The 23469-nt window shown below is 40.7% G+C and overlaps 3 protein-coding genes across 4 annotated transcripts; 1 reads left to right on the forward strand and 2 right to left on the reverse strand.

The window, feature by feature from the left end:
• On the reverse strand, positions 1–4519 carry LOC134191623 (uncharacterized). Its single transcript, XM_062660247.1, has 15 exons — positions 4084–4519; positions 3310–3914; positions 3181–3250; positions 2779–2885; positions 1979–2712; positions 1769–1904; positions 1587–1686; positions 1474–1528; positions 1242–1415; positions 1007–1167; positions 833–859; positions 617–753; positions 455–561; positions 275–372; positions 1–213 (listed from the first exon to the last, which is right to left on the reverse strand). Exons 1-15 carry the CDS (start codon positions 4421–4423, stop codon positions 92–94), a joined length of 2973 nt encoding a protein of 990 aa, XP_062516231.1. The 5' UTR covers positions 4424–4519; the 3' UTR covers positions 1–91.
• Positions 4520–5884: 1365 nt separating this feature from the next.
• LOC134183961 (uncharacterized) lies at positions 5885–11582 on the forward strand. Its single transcript, XM_062651558.1, has 18 exons — positions 5885–6119; positions 6985–7065; positions 7115–7157; positions 7440–7584; positions 7646–7711; positions 8150–8218; positions 8276–8314; positions 8370–8567; positions 9134–9221; positions 9318–9566; positions 9652–9823; positions 9903–10098; positions 10149–10217; positions 10501–10569; positions 10634–10769; positions 10858–10952; positions 11011–11101; positions 11159–11582. The coding sequence occupies exons 2-18, from the start codon at positions 7017–7019 to the stop codon at positions 11224–11226; spliced, it is 1842 nt and encodes a 613-aa protein (XP_062507542.1). The 5' UTR covers positions 5885–6119; positions 6985–7016; the 3' UTR covers positions 11227–11582.
• LOC134183971 (vacuole membrane protein 1-like) lies at positions 9215–22999 on the reverse strand. 2 transcript variants are annotated; one of them, XR_009970621.1, is made up of 15 exons: positions 22877–22999; positions 22699–22798; positions 20823–21000; positions 19621–19711; positions 19448–19558; positions 19311–19390; positions 19153–19240; positions 16396–16447; positions 16253–16329; positions 16110–16190; positions 15652–15768; positions 15536–15597; positions 15377–15479; positions 14682–14906; positions 9215–9406 (listed from the first exon to the last, which is right to left on the reverse strand). XR_009970621.1 is itself a non-coding variant. In XM_062651570.1 (14 exons), the coding sequence occupies exons 1-14, from the start codon at positions 22964–22966 to the stop codon at positions 14742–14744; spliced, it is 1395 nt and encodes a 464-aa protein (XP_062507554.1). In that variant the 5' UTR covers positions 22967–22999; the 3' UTR covers positions 14418–14741. The 2 variants fall into 2 exon arrangements, 1 of the variants encoding a protein (XP_062507554.1); XM_062651570.1 differs by lacking the exon at positions 9215–9406 and having other exon boundaries at positions 14418–14906.
• Between the last annotated feature and the right edge of the window lie 470 nt (positions 23000–23469).

The raw sequence follows: 23469 nt of genomic DNA on the forward strand, positions 1-23469 counted from the left end.
TCCATCTGACCCCCAGAGATATATTAAAGTATATAGACACATACTTACATGCATAATCAATGCATATATACCTAGTTGTAGCATTTCCTTGTTAGGTCGTGTATTCTAAATTATTCACATCCCAAACAATGTTCTCTTGCTGGTCTTCGACTATTCGAATGATGGAACGAACGGTTTCCGTCAAATCCACCAAAGAAGTGATTGTCACATGAGCTATAGACAGCATCATTGTGTATTCATAGATAGTCTAGTGCACCAGTGGAAAAGCAGAAACCTGAAAATTCGTGGCCATAATGCTTTTTCATGGTCTCAGCTGCATCAATTTGACTTTCCAACTCATGACGGCTAACACCAGACGGCAAAAAAGATTTGCTGCAAGTCCCAAATAAAGACAAACTATTAATTATGAAGTACGTATAGACTATCGACATCATCACAAACAATTTAAACACACCTATGTTTCCTGCTCTTGGTTGTAATAAAGATGACTATCGGATGTAAATGCTGTTCGTGTAGTTTGCTGATACAGCCAGGATCACTTTCAACAATACAATACAATTCCTGAAAATGCAATAAATTGAAACGTTACCCAAATAATCAACACATGAAGACAGACGTTGGAAGCCAGGTGGCTTATTCTTGTTATGCTAGACAGTTTGCACTTGATGAATTGTGGTGTATGTGATTCCAGTAGTTGTTCCGAGATGGGTACAGTAAGAACTCCAAGCAACATAACGGGTCTGGCTGTCACCACTGTAATAATTATAGCCAAAAACAATCAGAAATTGATTGCGGAAATTACTACGCGAAAGCTATAGTTAAACATACACACCTTTACACTGCTTCACGAATTCATACCCTAGCACAAACAGTATGAGTATACAATGTAAGTCTGATGTTGTCACAGTGTGTATAGATTCAGCTTCCAGATGGTTCTTCTTCTACGCTCATCTGGAAGCTGAAACCGGGTGTCACTGACTCAGTCAACCTAACACGTTGATATTACCCCATTGAGTTCTGTCAAACTCCGAGCCTTGTTCTATAGTATCTGCAGCCGCAGCTGTAGCCTTCCTTTTTAGCGAATGTCGCTTCCAGCCAGTCAGAACACCTCTTATAATCTTTGTAGGTTCGCTAACACTAGCAGCTGTTCTGTGCAGCTCAGCAGCTCTAGTACAAAGATAAAAGTTGGTTACATGATTGAATTAATCTACTGAGCTACGACGCTAGACCATGTGTATTACTTTGACAGAGATGGAAGCATCTTCTCCGAATTTGTGTCATTTCCTGAGCGGTTGACAGTGTAAGCCACCCAGCAATCATTCTGGTCAGGTACTAAAGTTCTAACAACATGGAATACTGTTCCCGAATCAAACCCGTGTTCGTACGGTCCATGGGAATTGTAGGTAAACAAAGCTCTAAGAACACATACAGAAACCTTATATAGTCTTCTTCTCATCTAGGTAATGTCATCACTTGACATAAAATGAATCCTGATTTCCAAAGTTGCAATCAATGACATCACCATAGCCTGTAGGTGTCAGTTTATTTAGACAAATGTAAATGCTATAGTAAACAGTATGTTTTACCAGACAGATTGTATACCACTTCAGCTGTCAACTTGCCCTCTGTTGCAATTGCTTGTACAGCTTGGGCATGTGTAACATCCACAAAGTTTTCGTCATTAAGCTATAGAAATTAGATAGACACAAAAGTAAGCGATGATATGCACTGAAAACATGAGCTAGAATGACAACAGGCAGTCACCTACTTTGATTATCTGATCACCCTCATTTAAATCACCATGAATGACGTTTCCTGTTACTCCTGTCACAAAAATACCTCTTCCTAGACCTCCCACAATTTGTATGGCAGGATGAAATCCGCTTTCTCCCACAACTACTGATCTAAATGCCAAGCAATTAAATTAATATCAGTATTGCAACAGAAAAGAACGCACACTATTCAAGTTTTCTGGTACCTTTCAATATTGCTTGCTGTGTGTTTAATATCCAGATGGTTAATTAGATCGCCTTCTGACTTAGGACATTCCTTTGTAGTTGTTGAAACAGGAAAGTTTGGTTCTAAACCTGCTGTGGGAATGGTACCGAGTGCATCGGATTTAGCACCCTGGCATGTGAGTAAACCACTGCGTCTGTTCTTTAGTGGAGATGATGTACCATTGTTGGCAGAAGTACAGTTTTGACCTCTCCTGGAACCGGTACTCCATGCTGGTGTAGATGTCAACTGTTGATAAGTCTCACTGTCACAACAAGGTTCGTGTACAGCAGTAAGACTTCTCGACAAATTCTCTGGAGAGTTGTCTCTGTTCAACCTTGTCAGCATTATCCCATTTTTGCAAAAACTTGTTCGCCTTGTAGCATGCGGTTCCATAGCTGAAGACAAAGTTGCCTCTGGCAATGAATGTAGAGATCGAGAGGTATGGACCCCTACATCATACTCATGGTACTGTCGAAAGCATTGCTTTCCTCCACTATAATAAGCAGAAAATGACGCAGACTGACTGACACTCGATCCTCTGGACAACTTTCTTTGTGACAGTGCACCCATAGATGTTCTAGATGCACCTGATAGATGTCTCGACAAGACGGATCCCAATAATGGACGACCAATCTGGAGCTGAACTATGCCTGATGATCTCATCAAATCGTTTGCAAATGCTGAGAGTCTGCTTTCAATGTCAACGTCATTGACCTGGAACACACACAATACTACAAACTAGGGATCAACAACACGCACACTTCGTGATCATGAAGGCACCTTCATAATGGTATCACCCTCGTGGACCAGACCTTGTTGATATGCTGGTGAGTCACACATAATTTTGTCTACAATTGCTGTTCCTGATACCTCAATTCCATGGGAACCTAAATATGATGGAAAGTTAATTTATGCAAGCAAACTCAATACACCTTAATCACTGATTGTATCACTGACATCTAAATTTGATGACAAGGCTACTCCAAATAAAATTAAGATGACTACGGTTGGTTCATTCTCAGTACAAGATCTGCATTTACACAATTAAGACCAGCCAGTCATGGTACCATTGCCAATATAGTTTGGGGTATATACCAATAACTACGTTCTGATTCTAAGTCATGCCTACATCTACAAGCAAGCACATTTTAATTGACAAATGCTATTTACATAAAGGCTCACTTGCACTGCAGTCAAGCTCAACCAAATATACAGAGGACTGATCTGTGATTGCACTTCCGAATGTTGAATTCTGAACAAAAATAATCACTCAATCAAGACTAAAAATGACCATACTTAAATGTGACATACATTTCTACAAAAGACTGGTGATTCTGAATCCCGATCGAGATCCCCGCTCCCGTTGAGAAGCAAACTTTTCTTGTTGAGTCTGTCCTTGAGTTTTGCAACTTGCAACTGCAAGTCTAGTACTAGACGCTGCTGTTCAACCAGCTGCTGTTTGAAGTGCTCAGCTTGGATCTCGGTGTTCGATTGACTATTACAAGCCTCTGCCAAACTCAGGCGTCTTAAACTGTCACGTTTCTCATCCTCAAGTATCTGTAAGTCTGTTTGAAGTTGATGTACTTCTGTGATCTTACTTCTCAGCATATCCTGAACTTCATCCCTCATCTGTAGTGCTGCATTTCGAGCACAGATCATGTCAGCATGGCCCGATTGATGATATGCCAGTTGCTCTTGACAAGCAGCGAGTTGCTGTTGAAATTTCTGGCAATCTGTGTCCGCCATTTCAATGTCTCTCTGAGCTTCGCTTCTTTCTCTGAGAGTAACCTGACATGCTTCTCTGGTCACAGCATGCTCCACTCGTTCCTTCTCCAGATTAGCTTCGCTCTTTTCTAGTTTCTCTTCAAGATCTCTGAGCAAGTGGATCAATAGGCAGGAATATTCCGAGTTCCGATCTAGTGAATTAAACAAAAAAAGAGAAATTTCCACGCACTAATCACCTGTATGCTAAATTGCAGTTATTTATCTAACTCAAGTAGGACACTGTATGTATGTAAACAGCCGGACCCGCCTCCTCACGTGAAACCTTGTTACAAGCTAGAACTACTAATTCTCGCTTCTCACCAGGGTTAGCAGGATGATCTTCGAGTACATGTCCTGTCTGCTGCCTGGTGAAGACCTTTACGTAGTCGTCAACAATCTTGGTGTAAAGCGATGGGTACAGATTGCGCAATGCGATGACAAAATGAGTCCAGCCGTCGCTCCTCTTCTCCAGAAGGTCCAAAAGGTAGTTGGTTCGACTTCGCCTCGTTGGAAATCGCGATTGATTCTGCACTTCTTCCGCTTCCTCAGCGTTGATAACTCGACGGAGATTGGGAATGACATGCTCTGCACCGACGGTGCTCACGATATCTTCCCAGTAGTTGTGGATTATGGTGTCGAGATGATCGTGATCAGTGGACATCTGCACTTCGCAATTGTGCACCTGCACGGTCTTTACACTAAGTGCGTCCCAGCATTGAGACAAGCGGTTACTACCTCCAAAGGGGAATGTATCTCTAGATATCAGTTACAGTATTGTAATACACTTTCAAATTGATTTCGATCTTTCGTGACGTAATATTGGCATGCAGACAGTCTAGATACTCTACGACTTTCTAGACATCTATATCAAAGTCGCCCATCGAGCTGATGCCTAGAAACTACTCGACGGTGATATCTAGCATGTCGATCAAGCATGCGTATGTTTCGGAAGAAAAACGTAGACACGTAAAAAATGCATGATGCTTGGTAGATGCGTCATATCCGCGATTTATTTGCAACACAAACATAGAAAATATTTCATTGACACTGAAAGCGGTTCACGTGAACGTTAACTAAATTGTACTGTACTGCGGTACATCTACTAGTTAGCTAGTAGCTAGATTCCGCTGTCAATAGACCATACCGTTTGCTAGAACTACGAGCAAGAAAATTAGCAAAACAATAAACATAAAACCAATCACCTATAGTGTATGAGCGATGTCGCTAAAATATCATGTTTTTCCGCATTATTACCTGCCATATCATCTACCTTCTCCCTAATCGTCCCAAACTATTTTACAAAAAAAAAGCCCATCCTAAAACAGTACCCGGACCTGTGAGTCCTACAGTATGTACGAACCTCTCAACATACACAAAACGCTATCGTGCACTCTGATTATCATAAACACGTTAGCGTGTGGCTAGACAAAAATCTTCAAGATTGACAACTGCACGCCCCTCTGTCGTTTTGTGTTTATGATTATTAATTAATTATGATATTTGGTCAGTGGATTCTAGAGCAGAGTTTTTGCGAGATCATGTGGAGTATTCGTTGCAATACCATACACTTAGCTAGAGCTGTTGCCCGGCACGAACGGCAATACAGAGTGGGGGAAATTTCAAATCCCAAAATGGGATTTTTTGGGAATGTATACTAGGGACTTCAGTGGGACCCTAAATCCATACCATAATCCCAAAACGTAACAATGAGATTTTCCCTCAGTCGAATAAACATTTCACGCAGGCATCTATCTAGTACTCCATTTTTGCCACAAATCTGCGTCCTAGCACTGCGTACGGCTTACACAATTTTGAAAGCTGCGAGTCAGCTAGGGCTTAGCATGTGCGCTTGCATGTGGTACATATGTACGCTTACTGTAAAGGTTAGAAAAAGTGCTCTACTGCTGCTGCTGACATGAGAACTGTCGAAACTCATCACCTATTAACTAGACGTGCCGTACGTATACTGAATATACATGCAGCTGTACCGTACCGTATACTGTAAGCATTTGGTTACGTCACCAACCAGCTCCACCTAGTATAGTATACTATCCAATTATAACACAAACGAATTCTTCAAATTTAGATTACAATTAAGCTTCCTATACACCGCATCTAATTAAAGTCCCGAGCTTGTCGTTGATTGGGTAGTCATAAGATTGTGACGTCATAAGAGTATGTAAAAACGAAAAGTGGCCGCTTATAACTGAATTGCTGTTGTGTACCTACGGAGCGGTATGTACCGCTTCGAGGTTGCCTGCAATCATTCTACACCTGGAAGCGTAACTGAGCAAAGAGTTGGAACCGATACACGTACGGTCTGTCTCTAGATCGACGCGCCAGAGAAGGCACGTAGTGTAAGTAAATGAGTGGCAGTAGATTGTTGGCAAAATATCAATACAGTAGATACTTTTAAACTGTAGTAGCTATTGTTTCGCTAAAAGTGTGCATGACAAGAGAAGAATTGGGTGAGAACATAGAAAAACATGCAATGGCGCATCCATACAGAATGGTACCTGGAATGCCTACTAGAGTCCGCACTACCTTTTCTATTAGACTAGGATTGCAAGTGAGGACTTAGGAAGGATGACCTTCCCTCACCAGATAACCTGCTGCGCTGGAAAGTAAAGTAGGATAATCAAGAGGGAGACAAGACATTTATGTACCGAACCAAAGAGCATGCATTCACTACCAAACAATGTGAATCTAGACTATTTTCCTAACATTCTTATTCTTATATAAAGATTGTTTGTACACTTCCTGTAACCAGTTGCTCCTGTGAGCGCAGTATCCCTCAGTGGCCTGAAGTGTTTCAAAGCCTACCTAGGGTCTACAATGAGCCAAGAAAAGCCCAATGGACTTGCACTGATGCATATCAAGTATGATGGCGGAGATATACATGTATGGTCTGGCTACGCGCGAGACTGATAGTATATACCACAATACTATGCTGTAGAAATAATGGGTGATGAGACATTAATGTCTACTATGATATCTAGATACCAACTTTAGTGTAGAGTGAAACCTCGCAGCTTAGTTTGCATCACCCTTTTCCAGTCTGGATCCGCCACTGACATCAAGTTCGAGTCTCAAAGTCAATCAATCAAAATTCGTTCTTCGTATTATTGCATGTGCATGTATGTTCTTTTGAATTCATTTTCAACTCCGTCACAACCTATACCCCCTACCCAGTTGTACTCCCTTTTTGTGCATTTTCTCTAGGTCATCGTTTCTCTATCAATTCATTCAACAACATGGGATGCTGCGCTTCTCGCCCGCTGGTCGGAGACAACATCTACATAGGTAACGAAGTTTCAAACTGAATTCACTGGTTCATTATTTGTTTATTTAGATTTTCCAGACGTGCAACCGAATGTCGACCAAAGAGTCAACACGTAAGAGATAGTGTACTGCTATAGGCCTCTACATACATAGGCTGTGTACCCTATAGGATTGCATGCGGTATAGACACTAACATGCTACAACCAAATTGCGACATTTCAGTCAATTTATCAATTAATGTAAAAGTATTAACTTGTTAACTAAAAAGCAAAATACCTAGTTTATCAATTAGGCTGCTTGAATAACTAGATATACAACATATCCAATTATCAACGATCTCCTTCACATTACATGTATACGCAGCTGTGTAACTGACAGTCTGTTGTGTATCATAGGGAAACAGCAGATGTGACTACCACTCAACAGCAAGACTCTGAAAGCTCCAAATTCGATAAACTCTTGACTCCTGTCCAAGATTTGCAGCCACGAATCTACTCAATATTTCGTACTCTGATGCGTTTGGAAGAAAAACACATGAATGTATTTGTCGAAACGTAATTTCTGGAAAAGAGTCCTTTACTCGAGTCTGTCCTACTTATAGTGTCTGAGACAGGCTGAGGAGTATCAGGCAAGAACAACAGAAGATAAAACTCTCATCAACAGAGAGGTACTAATTTTGTTTAGCGTATTGTCACTACAGAATCGTTTTGTCAAATTTTATTATGCAACCACCATGAACATGCAGTGATCGACCTACTGCAAACAACTGTATTCCAAAATTTATCAATTAATGATATCTTCGAGTAGTAATGTTACGGATGGAGTTCAAATCCAGTCTCTATGGGTTGAAACAGTCAAGAGTTAGCAGTACACTGTACAACTGCTCATCTTGATAACAGACTACACTATGTGAGCTATTAGAGAGAATAATTTAACAGCTCATGTAATGTAGTCAGTTATTAAATGAAATATTCTAACCAAATTATATTCGATTAACTCTCGAATTAGAAATTGCTTCCGAGTGACTTAACCCAATTGATGCCCTTAAACAGTTACACTGGTAATCAGTTTATCTAATTCAGTCTTTAACTTATGTTATGTATAGCTTGACGTCATATTTGGAGATACTCAGTCTTTGCTTTCCATCCAAGACATCATCATTCCTACAGTCAAAGTAAGCAAGGAATTTGATAGATACAAGAGACGGTGAAAATTGATAATTTTTGTTTAGAACTGCATGGAGAAAAGCTCGACGCATTCCGGAGTAAAGGTAGAAACACATTCCTTGATAATTTAATCAATTAATTCATTGACACTTGCTGCAGTCGTCACTGCTGAACGCAGCTGCTACTTACTGGAGGCTGTGTGAGACCTTCAAGAAACAGGCTCTCAACTGGCTAGCAAGGAGGTCATTTACTTACATGCTGACAAGAAGACACCCGGAAATGGTTGAACTCTTACAGCAATGTGAAGACGCTGAGATGCTGCTACCACTGGACAAGATTTTGACTCTGCCATTGCAAGTGAATTTCAGTTGATAATATAGTATTCCTGCATGAACAGTATACCCAGTAGCATAGACCGTCAGCTCTATGCAACAATACCCCATGCAAGTCATCTAAGTTAATTACTAAACTTCAAACTCTCTCTCTCTCTCATGCACACACACACACACACACACACACACACACACACACACACACACACACAAACACCACTCACCCACCCCACACACCCACGTGTGTGTGTGTGTGTGTGTGTGTGTGTGTGTGTGTGTGTGTGTGTGTGTGTGTGTGTGTGTGTGTGTGTGTGTGTGTGTGTGTGTGTGTGTGTGTGTGTGTGTGTGTGTGTGTGTGTGTGTGTACTGTAAAGTAGTCATATTTTTGTGCCACATTCCCACAAAGTTAAGTTATACACCCTTTCCACACATACATACAATTGATATCTAAATATTAATTTGGTTATACACCCTTGCATAAGTAAGTGGCACAAAAAGTATGTACATAATGTGATACTATTACAGATATGCATAAATTCACATGTGTCTATGTCTGAACACATTACGTGAGTGTGTATGTATGTATGCTAGCGTGTTACAAGATATGATGAAATATTCTGCCATCTCCAAGAAATGGCAGCAAGTGCTGGTATGACACAAGAAGCAAGCAGTCTAGAAGGTAAAAAGTCAACACGAATCATCTAGCGCACTCCACACACAACTCACTAAACTACAGTCAATATTTCATTTCCAACATTTTGTTCTCAAACTTTAGAGACAAGAAAGGCAATATCGGCTGTCATTGAGTCAGTAAAACAAGTTGATGATTTGAGTAGAAGATTCGAAGGCATGTGGAAGACAACTCTAGTAATACACAACGTCAAGAACGCCAGTCTAAAGTCCAACCCGACTGCACTGATACATCATGCAACAGCAAAGTGGCAAACAATTCCCGACGATGTCATACAATTCCTAAACCGCCACGGAATAGTACAACACAGTGTCTGGGAAGTGCATTGTTTCTGTATGTTCAAGACAAATACACTGTTTGCCAGTGACCCATACTTACGTTAATTAATCAATATAAACTGTTTTATTTGATACTCAAGTGTTTGAAACCCTACTCATCACAATTTGCATCGTGGACAAAATGCGCGATCTGTTTTATGGCCATGTCTATCCTCTGAGTTACGTGGCCATCAACAGCATCCACGAATGCGAGACAACATGGACTGTGTATCGATACGACGTGGAATACTGTGAATTGACACTGAGCAGCAGGTACAGTAACTTTTTGTAGTTAACTGTTTCATAGTTAGATTTGCAGCCAAATGTCCTAACTGCATATGAATACCACTAGCACGCAAGAAGACAAGTGGATGATGATTAACCTAATCCGAGAAAAAGCGCGACTTCTTGGATACATCATGAGTGATGATGAAGACGACAATGAAAGTGATGAGGAATTTGTTGATCAAGCTCCTCCTCTGCAGTGCCGACATCAATTGCAATTGTTGATGAAAGAGTTGGTAACCACAGAAGTGACATATGTAAAGGTAAAGACACTAAGTTTGTTGGTTACATGTTGATGAGCTAGCTTGTGTAGAACTTGGACTTGTTGATGAACACTTACCTTCTGCCACTACGAGCTGAGAAGGTTTTGACAGTAGACGAGGTGGTGATAATGGTGTGTGTGTGTGTGTGTGTGTGTGTGTGTGTGTGTGTGTGTGTGTGTGTGTGTGTGGTGTGCGTGTGTGGTGTGTGTGTGTGTGTGTGTGTGTGTGTGTGTGTGTGTGTGTGTGTGTGTGTGTGTGTGTGTGTGTGTGTGTGTGTGTGTGTGTGTGTGTGTGTGTGTGTGTGTGTGTGTGTGTGTGTGTGTGTGTGTGTGTGTGTGTGTGTGTGTCACCCATCCATCAGCCTACCCACAAATACATTCAATTGCCTGTTTGTATGCACAGACAAACAGCATTTGCTCCAACATTGAACAAATAGTGGCACATCAACGAGTATTTCTGAAAGCACTAGAGGTGCATCTAGTTTTTCCATCCACATTATAGCTTCATTCGTCTGTAATACAAATTTCTATTTCAGACTGCTTTCTATCAATCCAATGACAGCAGACAGGCAATACAATGTATCTGTGCCGTGTTCAATGCCAATAGTGAACACTTCAAGCTCTACACCGACTACATAGTAGGTCTATCGCAATGCAATAACGTTCTAGTCGGTGAGTAATCAATAGCCACGCCTGGTTCCCACTACCATCACAAGCTTAATGCATTCCAAGTCATCTGAATTCAACTGTTTTTGTAAAGAAAAACACCTTGAACTCGAAAAATTTGTCACAAAGAAACGTCCTTCAGAACAACATGCGCTGTCTCTGCCATCCCTACTGATCACACCATTCCAGGTAAGGAAATCAATTCTTGACTGCAAATTTATCTCTCAAATTTCTCCTCTGAGTGTAGAGATTACTTCGATACCCATTGATTATAAAATCAGCCATTTCCTGTACGAAAAGCGAGAGTGGATGGCAAAAGGAGATGGCACTGCTAGAAGGTTAGCGACCAAACAGAGTAAACCATCTGTGAGGCTAAACGGTTTGGCTATTAATAGAGACTGTGGCTGCAATAGAAGCAATATGCAGAGATATCAATGAGAAGAAGAGGAAGAAGGACAATTGATGAGGGAGACACCCAATTCTGTAAAGGATCTCTTTGTCACGATAAAATTACTGCAACGTTGGTTGCAGTCGTGGACCCAACACAACCACGTAAAATGCCCAACAACAACTTCACTGAAAAACAAATTAAGTTGTGACTGGTACGTATCGTAAGTGTGCTAAATGAACACAATACAATACACGGTTCATACTTCATAAAATAAATGGACAGCCATAAGGACCACCAAAGGCAATCAACTAAACACGAGGAGTCACATATGATGCATTGGTACGCCAATATAAACACAAATTCAAATGGAACTGACAACATGCATGTACATTTACTGTACATGTATGTACCTTGGTTCTGCAATAAGGACAGTAGAATCTTGATAATCTGAATAAATTTGTAGTTTCGTGTAGCCAGACCCCTTTCCGCTGCGTCATACTTTCACGCGAAATGGGCTCCATACAAATTGTTCGGCTGTTTGAAATAACAAGTTTGTTTCGATTACCAAAACACCTGATATGGTTATGTCATCCTGTGTGACTGTGGCTGCCTGAACGTATACAGACCTCTCCAGCTCATTGTCTTCTCGTATTTAGCTTTCTCTTGAATGGTCAACAGCCTCCTTGATGTCTGAACCTGTGCTACAGCCAATGCCATAGTGATTGTATAGGATAGACTAGTCACAATGGAAAACATCATTGGGTGAGCTTAAGTACACCTCTTTGCAGCAACTTTGACCTTTTCATTTCTTCGTTCACATTTTGATCGTCTCACTCGTTTACCTACTAGCTAGTCGCGTACAATTAATGTCAGGACTCACTCTCCTATGCTCTTTAGTTGCATATGGAAGCAAAATCTGGAGTCATCTCACTATTTTTGCCCAAAAATCTAGTAGAGTCACCCCCTGAGAGGGGACCCCTAATTTAGTTTGTAGCACACGTGTTGCAGAGTCAAAATTGCATTCATCTGGCATCGTCTTTATGTTGATCTGTCTCCCCAGTCGGTCGTAAATCCGTATGACAATTGCTGATGTAATTTCCAGTTGGTCCGTTACATGCACCTATGTGTGTAGGTACGTTACATACATAATTCTCAACACAGTACACAAAAGAAGGGTCTTCCCAAGGCTTGCCCCAATGATGTTTACATTGCATCCAGAATTAATTAATTAATTTCTTAGCGTTTTACATACATGCTTCAAGTCTTTCCGCCAGACGACATGTTTAAACGTGTAGAGTTCGCATGTTGTATGGCAATAACTGGAATTTTACATTCATTAAAGTTTCTTTTAAGATATAAACCAACAAGGCATGGCTACAGACCAGTAGTAGTAGTAGTAAGGGATGGACAAAGAAAGCTTAGATTCGTGAGGCTCTACTGTAATTCCTCCGTTTGTTTAAATGTTTCTTAACTACCTTTAACTCATTTACAGTATGACCACGAATAGTGCCCCATGCTCAAATAATGCCCCATGGTGACCCTATAACGAAATAATAATGCCCCATGCTCGATTAATGTCCCCACTGGGGTAGTATTCAACCCCATTTATACACATGCGCGTCTGTCAACGTGTACGTTTGAGTTACGGCTGAAATAAACACCCAGATAGAAACACTGACTGACGATAAAGAGTCACGTATGCAACAAACCAGGAATACGACTCAAGTGAAAGCGAAAGTATCCATGATACATAACACTGTAAGACTATGCATAGATCACGGTAGTTTGTTTGTGTTGTTTCGTAGTGTGATGGTATGCAAGCAGACAATGCAACAGTCTCAGTGCTTGTGAAATAATAATGCCCCATACTCAAATAGCACGGCAGCCCAGGGGTTTCCACAGAAAATTAAAGTACAGTGGTGTGTAATTTAAAGAATTGACAAAATTGGTTTTGGGAATGGCACTTGATAGAAAGTTGCGCTAAATAAGTGGCAATCTGTATAACTCAGAGTTGCTCAATTAATTGCCTAATAAATTTAGATTATCTCTTCTGTTTACTTTTTCTTTTGATTCCATTATATTACCACATGTTAACAAGTCCAAATGATCTGTTAAATTGTTTCAGCTAAACATTGGCTAAAATTCAATTTTGAATTCTTAAGTGAGTAATTCATTTCTAAATGTTTATTTTCAGGCATCCTTTTAGGTCCATTCAAAGTAGTCAGATACTTTGGATCTATCTTGCTGACATCAACGATAGGACCCTGCACTCAATACACTTTCTAAAAACTACGTCTTGATTAGTGCATTCTTCAGACATGTTCCAATCATAGGAGATGACAGCGCCCTGCTGTGCATGTCAAATGATGTGTGATATATAATGTGATATGGTGTTGTAAGGTGACCATGAATATTAGACATATCAAGAGAGATGTGCATGGTATAGTATATTTGACAAATCGGGATGTTTCGACCCGTAGGTCTTTATCAACCGAAAAATAGTTAACATTTATCAACTAACTATTTTGCACTATAAATTGTCGGTTTTCTGTTACATCATAATAGTGTTGACCAATAGTCTCTAATCATGGTGTTACCGTCATCCTGATTTAATGTCCCATGTCTTCTAATCCAAACTGCCTCCTTGATTCGTCTAGTATAGTAATATGCATGACTTCAACACGTGAATTGATTAATAATGTCTCCTACTAAGAGCTACAGCAGCAGAAATAATGTCTCCTACTAAGAGCTACAGCAGCAGAAATAATGTCTATGTGCCATCCTACGCATTTTTCTAACATAAATACATCTTTTCGTTTTGCCTGTACGATAACAAATGGAAACACCCTAAAAAGTAGCGCGGCAACGGCAGCCTGGGGAAACTCCTGAGCTGCGACCCATGCTCAAACAATGCCCCATGTTTCAGAACTATGAAGAAATAGTGGCACTGTGCCCATGGAAATACGGTAACTCACTTCATATCATTAAGAGCCGATTCTTTACAACAAACCAATCTGTATATTGAGAGTAAGACTGTGCGGTGCCTGTGTTACGCACCTCTTCCAAAATCATTAACACAGATTGATATCAAGATGGGTTTCAATCACAGTATCAATCACGTACAGTTCATACCATTCAAAAGTTTCACTTAAATTGCCTTCCTATGGTTCACATTCACTCACACACACACACACACACACACACACACACACACACACACACACACACACACTTCACGTGGCCATCCAGTCGCATGACCAGAACCACCTTAGTTGTGGTCACTTTTTGAAAATATAGCTATGACCTACCTCTGTCTATAAACAATTCTATTTCACTTCACCACATAAGCCTCCAACTAAAGTCATATCAAAAAGCTTGCTTGAACAAGTGAATTAGATACTTCCAAAACTTATGGAAGATCTAATGCCTTGTACAAGAAATGGGGAGCACGTACACATAGCAACAATTGGAGACACCAGAGTGCATATTGTATACACAAACTACATCGTGTATAATACAATACTCACTTTGTATGTCATTGTCCACAACATTTCTACAAATCCAGCCTACATACATTCAACTGGTCGTCACGTTTCCTCGCGATCATCTTCCTTTGCCATCTGACTCTGTAACCACGCATCGTCTTGACGTTTGGCGTACTGCTGGGCTGTCGAGTTAATAATAGACAAAATAAAGTAGCCGACCATGAAGATAACGAGACCTTGATAGAATCGACTCAACCAACTTGGACTCTAAAACAGAATCAGCGTCGTCACATCACAACAATCCAATCATCACAAACACACACACACACACACACACACACACACACACACAACCACACACGCACGCATTCACACACACACACATGCATACACACATGTACACACACATGTACACACACACACACACACACACACACACACACACACACACACACACACTGTCTCTCTCTCTCTCTCTCACACACACACACACACACATATGCACACACACACACACACACACACACACACACACACACACACACACACACACACACACATATGCACACACACACACACACACACACACACACACACACACACACACACACACACACACACACACATGCACACGCATGCACGCACGCGCGTGCACACACACACACACAAACACACACACACACACACACACACACACACACACACACACACACACACACACACACACACAACATTACAGATGATTTAGCTGCTCCTGGTTTCTGATGCAATTTTTTCCTCTGCTTCTGAAGGTATTCCTTGAATGGTGCTTGCAAACCAGGACCAACCACCGGAACAAGCCTAAACACAAACTAATGGAAAACACAATTAACATCACCTCAACTGAATATCCAAACCCCATAATATCTACTAGTCCCTCAACATACTTCTTTGTGAAAAGAACAATGACAAACATTTTCTAAACAGAAAGTAAGTAAATTATTGGTTGTAGCAAGGGTGTACAATAAGGCACCTGAATGTGCATCTTGATGATTGCTTTGCCTATTAGAGTAGCTCCAAAAAATGTCCAAAACGGGACAAGAAAATGACCACATGTCATGCCTGCCAGATCGAACAAAGGGTTGGGAATCTAAAGAAACACAAATGAAAAAGATAACTAGCACTACATCTAATTCTAAATCCTAGTAATACAATAGACACAAAGCCAAAACCTGGTACATTACATGCACACACACACACACACACACACACACACACACACACACACACACGCATGCACACAGACAGTCAGTCAGTCAGACAGACAGACAGACAGACAGACAGATAGACAGAGACAGAGACACACAGACACACAGACACACACACACACACACACACACACACACACACACACACACACACACACACACAAACAAACACAAGCACAAACCAACACCCCAGCCATCAAGCAGCTAAACTTCTACCACTCACAGATGCACACAGCAAGATGCCGAAAAAGCCGACTCGCTGCACCAAATGATGTATTGCCCTCTTCATTCTCGTTATAACACCCTTTTGATATTAAATTTCACTCAATAATCCCATCATTTAACGCAAAGATGACACCAACATACGGAATCTTCAGCACTCTCTAATGCTTCCAACTCTTCCTCGACTTCCTCCTCCTCAATACTGGAACCAGATAAACGAGCTACACCACAGACACCAACCATTACGAGTCGTAAAAGTTCTAAAATAGTAGAATGTGGCAAAGTACCAGCTTTGGCCATAAAATAAGGCGGTAATTCTCCAATCGCCGTGCCAGCCCCCTGTCAACATCAAACACGATTTTATTCAATCGAAATTCAAAAGATACAATTGGTATTGCAATACAACAGTTATAAACCGTCTTTTCCAAATTAACTGCACACATTCAACTGTACATACAGTTTATTTGGCTTTTAGTCTCTAATCGCCGCTCGCAAGATTCTTTGTCTCAGATCAAGAACAATTATTATTATTGTGTCGTTATGCCCCTCCATGATGGGCAAGTGGGGTCTTTACCCCCATCTGGGTGCCCACCAACCCGGCAAGTGAGCCCAGCAGGGTACATGTTTCTGTGTAGTCCGCACGGCAATCAATGACTAGCCAATTCGATATAGATTACAGGCATTACGGTGACTGTGAACTCGATACAGCACACCTAGTGGATATCAACAACCACCAGGAAAGCGCTGAACGTCATCGTCAACAGACCGTTCGCCAGACCACAGAAACTCCCCAACGACTGAAACGAGTCATAGTCTCATAGACAAAGCTAGAGAAACATGAGAAAGAAAGACAGACAAGTTTCATAATTTACTGTCATCACTGGGGTTTAAACCCCCAAACCATGGAGTGGTAGCCATTGTCACTAACCATATTATTATATTATTATTATTATTTATTACGCATGCGCAGTACAATTACTGGATACTATCCCATGTGCTTAGAGTGTTGCAAATCCAGAGAAGAGCAAAGAAGTATGAGAAGGAGTAAAAACTTTACTTCATTGTTGCTCTACCTGTTGTGTTTGTTTATCTTTGGTACAGATATGAAACAGTGAAGTCAAATCGTGTTAGTAGATTTGAAATGGACCCATATGCTGCATATTTTGTCTTCAGTGTTAATAAAAATTAACTTATTTTGTGGATGTAGCATAAAGATAATATTACTAATAGCCGCCCACGTCAAATTTTGAAGAACTGCAGACCAAAAACTAACATTTCTTTGAGTAGCCTTATCATTAACTTGCAATTTTTGAACACATAGATCAACAACTGTCAATCTATCGGCTCTCCCAAAAACAGTGAGCAGCAATCACATCGATAAGATACCCACTTGTTGCTATGCTGTCATACTAGTCAACATTACAGACTAAATATTACCGATCAGTTCTAGTTGATGTAGCCAGGCTTACTGACTGTCGACGTTTGTCAACAATTACACATTCAATTATTATCGCATCTTTGGTCATTTTGGCAAAGATTCATCATTCACATAAATTCTTGTTTACCCTTCTAAGTAGTTCCTATGATCTTAAAACAACAACTAATATATCCAAGCCACGCCCATCTGGTGCAATCGTCGACAAACAGGGTTCTACCTAGAACCGTTTATACCGTCAAATTGATGGTTGGCAAGGTGTTTTGATGATTGAACTCTGTCTAACCGCCACGTTTTGTGTGCTCAGTGCTAACAAATAAAATACGCAAGATGACTGACAATCATAAATGATGTAGGTTTTACTTGATTCTTGTGAAATTAGAGTTATTTTGAGATTGAGGTCAACTAAACCGTAAACAAGAATGTTTTGTGTATATTGGCGGTGTGCTTCAATCAGATAGAGTGTGGATGTGTATTATAGATCAACAACTATTCCCAATATTGTCTATGGGTGTCATTTATGAGACTTGAATAGACATGATGTGAGGAACGCTATCAATAAAAGCCTGAGGAAAGGCATTAGGAAGGGTCTTGGAATATGACTCAGTTACAGTTCGGTTGGAGGGCATGTTTCAGGAAGCTGAGGAGAGGGTTAGAATACTGAAACTCAGCTTTTGAGAAGAGCATTTCACTTGGTACATAGACTTGTTAAGAGGGTTGCTTATGCTAGTAGTGGACGAGAAGTTACTCTTAGATATGGTTAGGTAGCACAGTTAGAGTTATGTAGTTGTGTGTGTGTGTGTGTGTGTGTGTGTGTGTGTGTGTGTGTGTGTGAGTGTGTGTGTACTGTGTATCTGTTTGTGTTGCCCCTATAGTGGGAACTACATCATGTAAAGATGTGAGAGAAATGAGATTATTATATTTCTTCAATAATTGTGCTTTAGACTTGGAAATCTCTACAAACACTAAAGGAGCATGGTCAAAAACAATAATGTGGCCTGTGACAGTTGGGCTGCAACCCTAGCTAGAACCCCGCAAAGAGAAAAATTATGTAACCGTACAATACAATGCGGTCAGTAAGTATTAAGACATCGCATTCAGGGCCATAGAAACCGGTTCGGCTGGTCCAGTCATGGCTGGACAACTTTTTTCTAGAGTCAATCTGCTTTGGCCAAACCATCTCTCAAAAACTGTGCTTCCGACAGTCTACGATTGCCCAAAACTTTCTGCTGAAAATATACGTGATTGAATAATAATTAATATATTTATAGTCAAAACGAAAGTAAACTAGAGCATCTTGACCTAAATTGCTATCTAGGCGGCCATGAGGTCATTGCGAAGCCACGTATTACAGTAATTGTTTGTAAACGAGAGTAATTATTCAAGAACCTGTTGTGCAATACATTAGATAATATATACAAGTATGCTGGAAGTCTGCTTTCATAAGTTTTGTCGAGCTATCCTTGGACCACGCCCCCTTAGCGCGCTTTACACCAGACACAATTTTTTGAAATGCTTCGCCATTCATATCCTATATATGTTGTACAGTGCCTCTTGGTGTGGCTGATAACTAAATTTAGTTTCACACTTTCGTACGATTCCTTCTTACCCACATAAACGCTTCGAGCCTAACTTTACTCATGATGGTAAGAATGCTCAAGCTCTCTTGACTGCTGCTATCAGACGGGCAGAGAATCCTACACAAAAACACAACATCAGTTGCATTTGTCTGCAACTGTCACTCCCCATTCGACAAGATGCACTTACTCCTCAGGATATGGAGGTGAAGGAAAGTCAACTGACATACATTCCCAGGCAGCCAGAGTAACAGCAGCTATGTGAGGACCCTAAAACAGAATGAAACTGCCGACGTTTGACTTACATACAGCAATCACGTTGCTCACCAAGTATAACAAGAACGTGTGAAGTCCCGTTCCTAAACCCACTGACGAGAGAATACCCAGGCCAATCCAATAGCAACTCCACAGGGTTGTCCTTTCTAGTGATTCTATCCACTGGTACATACACAAAGCACGAGTAAAGTTGTTATGTACTACGATACGCAGCCACGTCTTACGGGTTGATGAGGTCCTTCCATGTACCAGATCAAGAAGAGCCACCACAGAGCTAAACACGAGACTGCAACAGTCTTGCGATTATCAACTAACCTACAAGACGCCATCCATGTAAGCAACTGCACGTGCATTAATTAATAATTAGAATTAATTATTTAGTAACTGACTAACACAGTTTCGTGCGTTGCAGTTATTTAATTATTTTTCATTTTTAAATACATTTTTTAATGTTTTTAAATAATTTTAATTAGTTTATAATGATATTATGCAGCTAATCAATACCACATGTGACACAAACAATGACGATCACTTACTGAACACACACACACACACACACACACACACACACACACACACACACACACACACACACACACACCAGTTTCGAAGAGTTGTCGTCATGCTACCTCGTCTTGTGCATGACACAATCTCTTATATAACATATCTAGTGTCGCTGCATATCGATAACAAGACAAAACTGTGCAAGCTGTTGGCGTGTAGTTGTAATGTTACTTGCACAACAAGCGTGAGTATCCATGACATACAGCAAATTGGCAATCCTTCTCAAACTCAAGACAATAACAGTGTGTCCGCACTAGCGACTAAACTAGTTTAAGAGTTGCTTAGATCTAAACATGTTTAGTTGGCAACTTAAACAACCTTGCTAAACCTAGTTCAGCGGTAGTTTAGTCCAAGTAGTTTAGGATCAAGTGATGATATAACGTGTGTTCCGTTAACGATGGCTGTTGCAAGTGCATCTCTCTTCTTGGTCTTATTTATGCTCTTATGAGCCATTCTGAAAAGAAAGTGCCTCAGGCAGTCCGAGGAAGAAAAGAGAGAGAGTTGCTACAACGTAGGACACAACGGTTTGCTAGCAGGTCCCATACACAAGAAAGCCAAATGCTGACACCCTCAACTGAACTGGTTTAGATTCTGAACAAGTTTTATTCTAAACTTAGAGCAGATCTAGTGCAGGGGGGAGATGACTGGCTGGACACTCAAGCCTAATCTAGTGCGGACACAGTCTAAGTGTTTACTGTGAGTGACACCAATTTGTTTGCCCAAGTCCATGAGCATGACGACAGTCTGATAAACAAAAGTTCTCAATCTGAAGATCGCTTAGCAGCTAACTCGCTTGGCATGCTTCCAACAATCGCACAAACAAATAAGCTGCACAATGGTCAGAAATGAATAGATGACTTACTTGTGATATGAAATATGTAATTGAACTCCCATTTCTAAGCTAAAGTTGTATAAAGTAACAAGAGGTTTCCTCCATAAAACAATGTGATTTCTCATTTCTTTCATTCGAGTGTGTTCCTTGGCCACGCGAGCCTGAGAGAGAAGTCGAAAAGGAGACGGTTGCCTTTGCGTTACTGCTCCTGTCAAAACAATCAAAAAACTACATATGCTTACGTATGATAAAGATACAAGATCATAACAGAATGAGCAGCAAAAAACACAAATGCATATACATTTACTGTAATTTACATGTACCCTAATTAAACTACCAGTATTAAATCAGTAACTGTTGTGCCTTAATTCAAACACTACAAGTATTCACACACACACACACACACGCATGCACACACAGTGACACACACACACACACACGCGCACACACACACACACACACACACACACACATGCACACACACACATGCACACACACACGCATGCACACACACACACACACACACGCATGCACACACACATACACACACGCATGCACACACACACACACACACACACACACACACACACACACACACACACACACACACACACACAGAATGTCACTACTAATCGTATTTCCACATAAGGCTGCACTGTTTTGTTTCTGTTTTTCTCATCCACCGCTCACATTGGTTTTGATGACATGACCAAATGCAAAAGTATGATGTCACGATAACCCTTACTGAAAACATGAGGTACATCCAAAAACCACATGGCGTCAAAACTACTACATGGCCAAGTCAGACTTGTTCAGTTTGTGTCCTTTTATTTGGTTCAAGAGATTGTATCCTGGCATGTTTTACAACAAACCGCCCCGTTTTTTTCTTAGAGTCCAAGGTCCACTTGTATCTCTATAGAACTACTTCCATGTAGTATCACTAACTGTATGTATGATTTTAGATAAATAACCCATAACTATTAAAGTGCTGCCCATGTGCAGTACATTTGGTATCTACACAAAACAAAGCACATGCTTCGACTGTGGTGCTGACATTGTATATACTGCATGACATTGTTCCCAACTCTACATGTTTTACCAAACTGCGGGCTATACTCCCAGCCCTTTCAACTTTCTTCGCACCAAATCGTGAGACTGTCTTTGTAAATGACAACGCCTATTAAAAGGTGTCCAAAGTAGGCGTGGCTAACATCCTAGGTGTTGGACTTTTTTTCTGTGCACACCCCAAGGCTTCACCTCAAATTTCCATGCAAAGCTAGTGGCTACCCCACCCGGATACCCCAGATACAAGCAAGCAGAGCCGTATATGAGAGTCTAGTTCCAAGAATCCGCTATGTCCCAAAAAACAGGGCTACACAAAGCAACTGTCAGTGTCTCATCATAGGCTTGTCGGGAGAAAGGACTGGCAATCGTGAGAATTGGGCACAAATCGTGAGACATGCTCGTAAATCGTGAGTCTCATGACGAAATTGGGAGAGTCGAGAGGTCTGTACCCTCGTCTATGTCTTAAGTTTTGTTTCTTTAATTTATCAGTTAAATTTAATGGAAAGTACAGTTGAGCATGTAACTGTTGAGAAAGTCACCTTGTGTCTCACCTTCCTTCTTACTCACCAAGTACCTCAAAATGAAAAACACAACAGACAGTACAGAGCAAGACAGCCACAGTCACATCGAAACCGATTAATTAATTAATATGTTATAGACCAGGTGAAACCAAAATGATCAACCAACGCGTCAAACACAATCATCATTTTCATCATATGTAGACTCGCTATGTCCCTCTACTGTACAGTTTCCAATACACTGACCTTTTGTCTACACTTGCTCAATACGTACTATGTACGTATACACTACTACTGTACATGTATGTAGACTGTACACTGACTTGCTGGTTGGGCATCATGTCCATCTTTATCTCCTCTTGGTAGTTCATCAACCACTTGGTCTACATGCTCCAAATCATCTGATTGCAGTAATCTTGATATCTTGAAGCAAACAAAGCAGGAAAAGTAAAACAAACTTGTTAGATGGGGACCCTCCTATACCATCGCTCTCGAACTTACAATTTCCGGCTTTCTACCACTTGATGGCAAATTTCTACGTCGTAGCTCCTGCCGCAGCACGTCTACTGTCATCTTCTCATATCCAGACATCTTCCAATTCACACGCCTTTCTTGCCCTCGGACTCCAACGTCTCGCGCGAAAGACAATGACATCATGAAGAGGGAGCATCAATGAAGTAACTATTTATTTAGCAGTCATAGAGTTAAAAACGCGTACGATTAGCAAGATATATTCTATGAGGCAATGTTAAGTATTAAGATACATTGTTTGAAAGCCTGAAATCGCACGAGTTAATTAACGGAATCTAACCTCCTACACCATCAGTTGTAGTAAGGCCAAAGCAAAACTTTTACAAAGCCCACTTGATCTGTAGTAAGACCAAAACAAAACGTTTAAAAAACCCACTTGTGTAAAGTATAATCTGATTTATGGTACACGTGTACCTCCACAATTACTACTAGTAGTACGTCACATTGAGACACTGGAAGTATCATTGCCATAAACTCCATAAAAGTATTAGACTTGAGGCTGCTGAAACCTATTCAAGAGTATCTTTTTTCGCACAATCCGCAACCCTAGGACACTGTCTAGT

Source organism: Corticium candelabrum, chromosome 1 (assembly GCF_963422355.1).
Source record: "Corticium candelabrum chromosome 1, ooCorCand1.1, whole genome shotgun sequence".
Lineage (NCBI taxonomy): Eukaryota > Metazoa > Porifera > Homoscleromorpha > Homosclerophorida > Plakinidae > Corticium > Corticium candelabrum.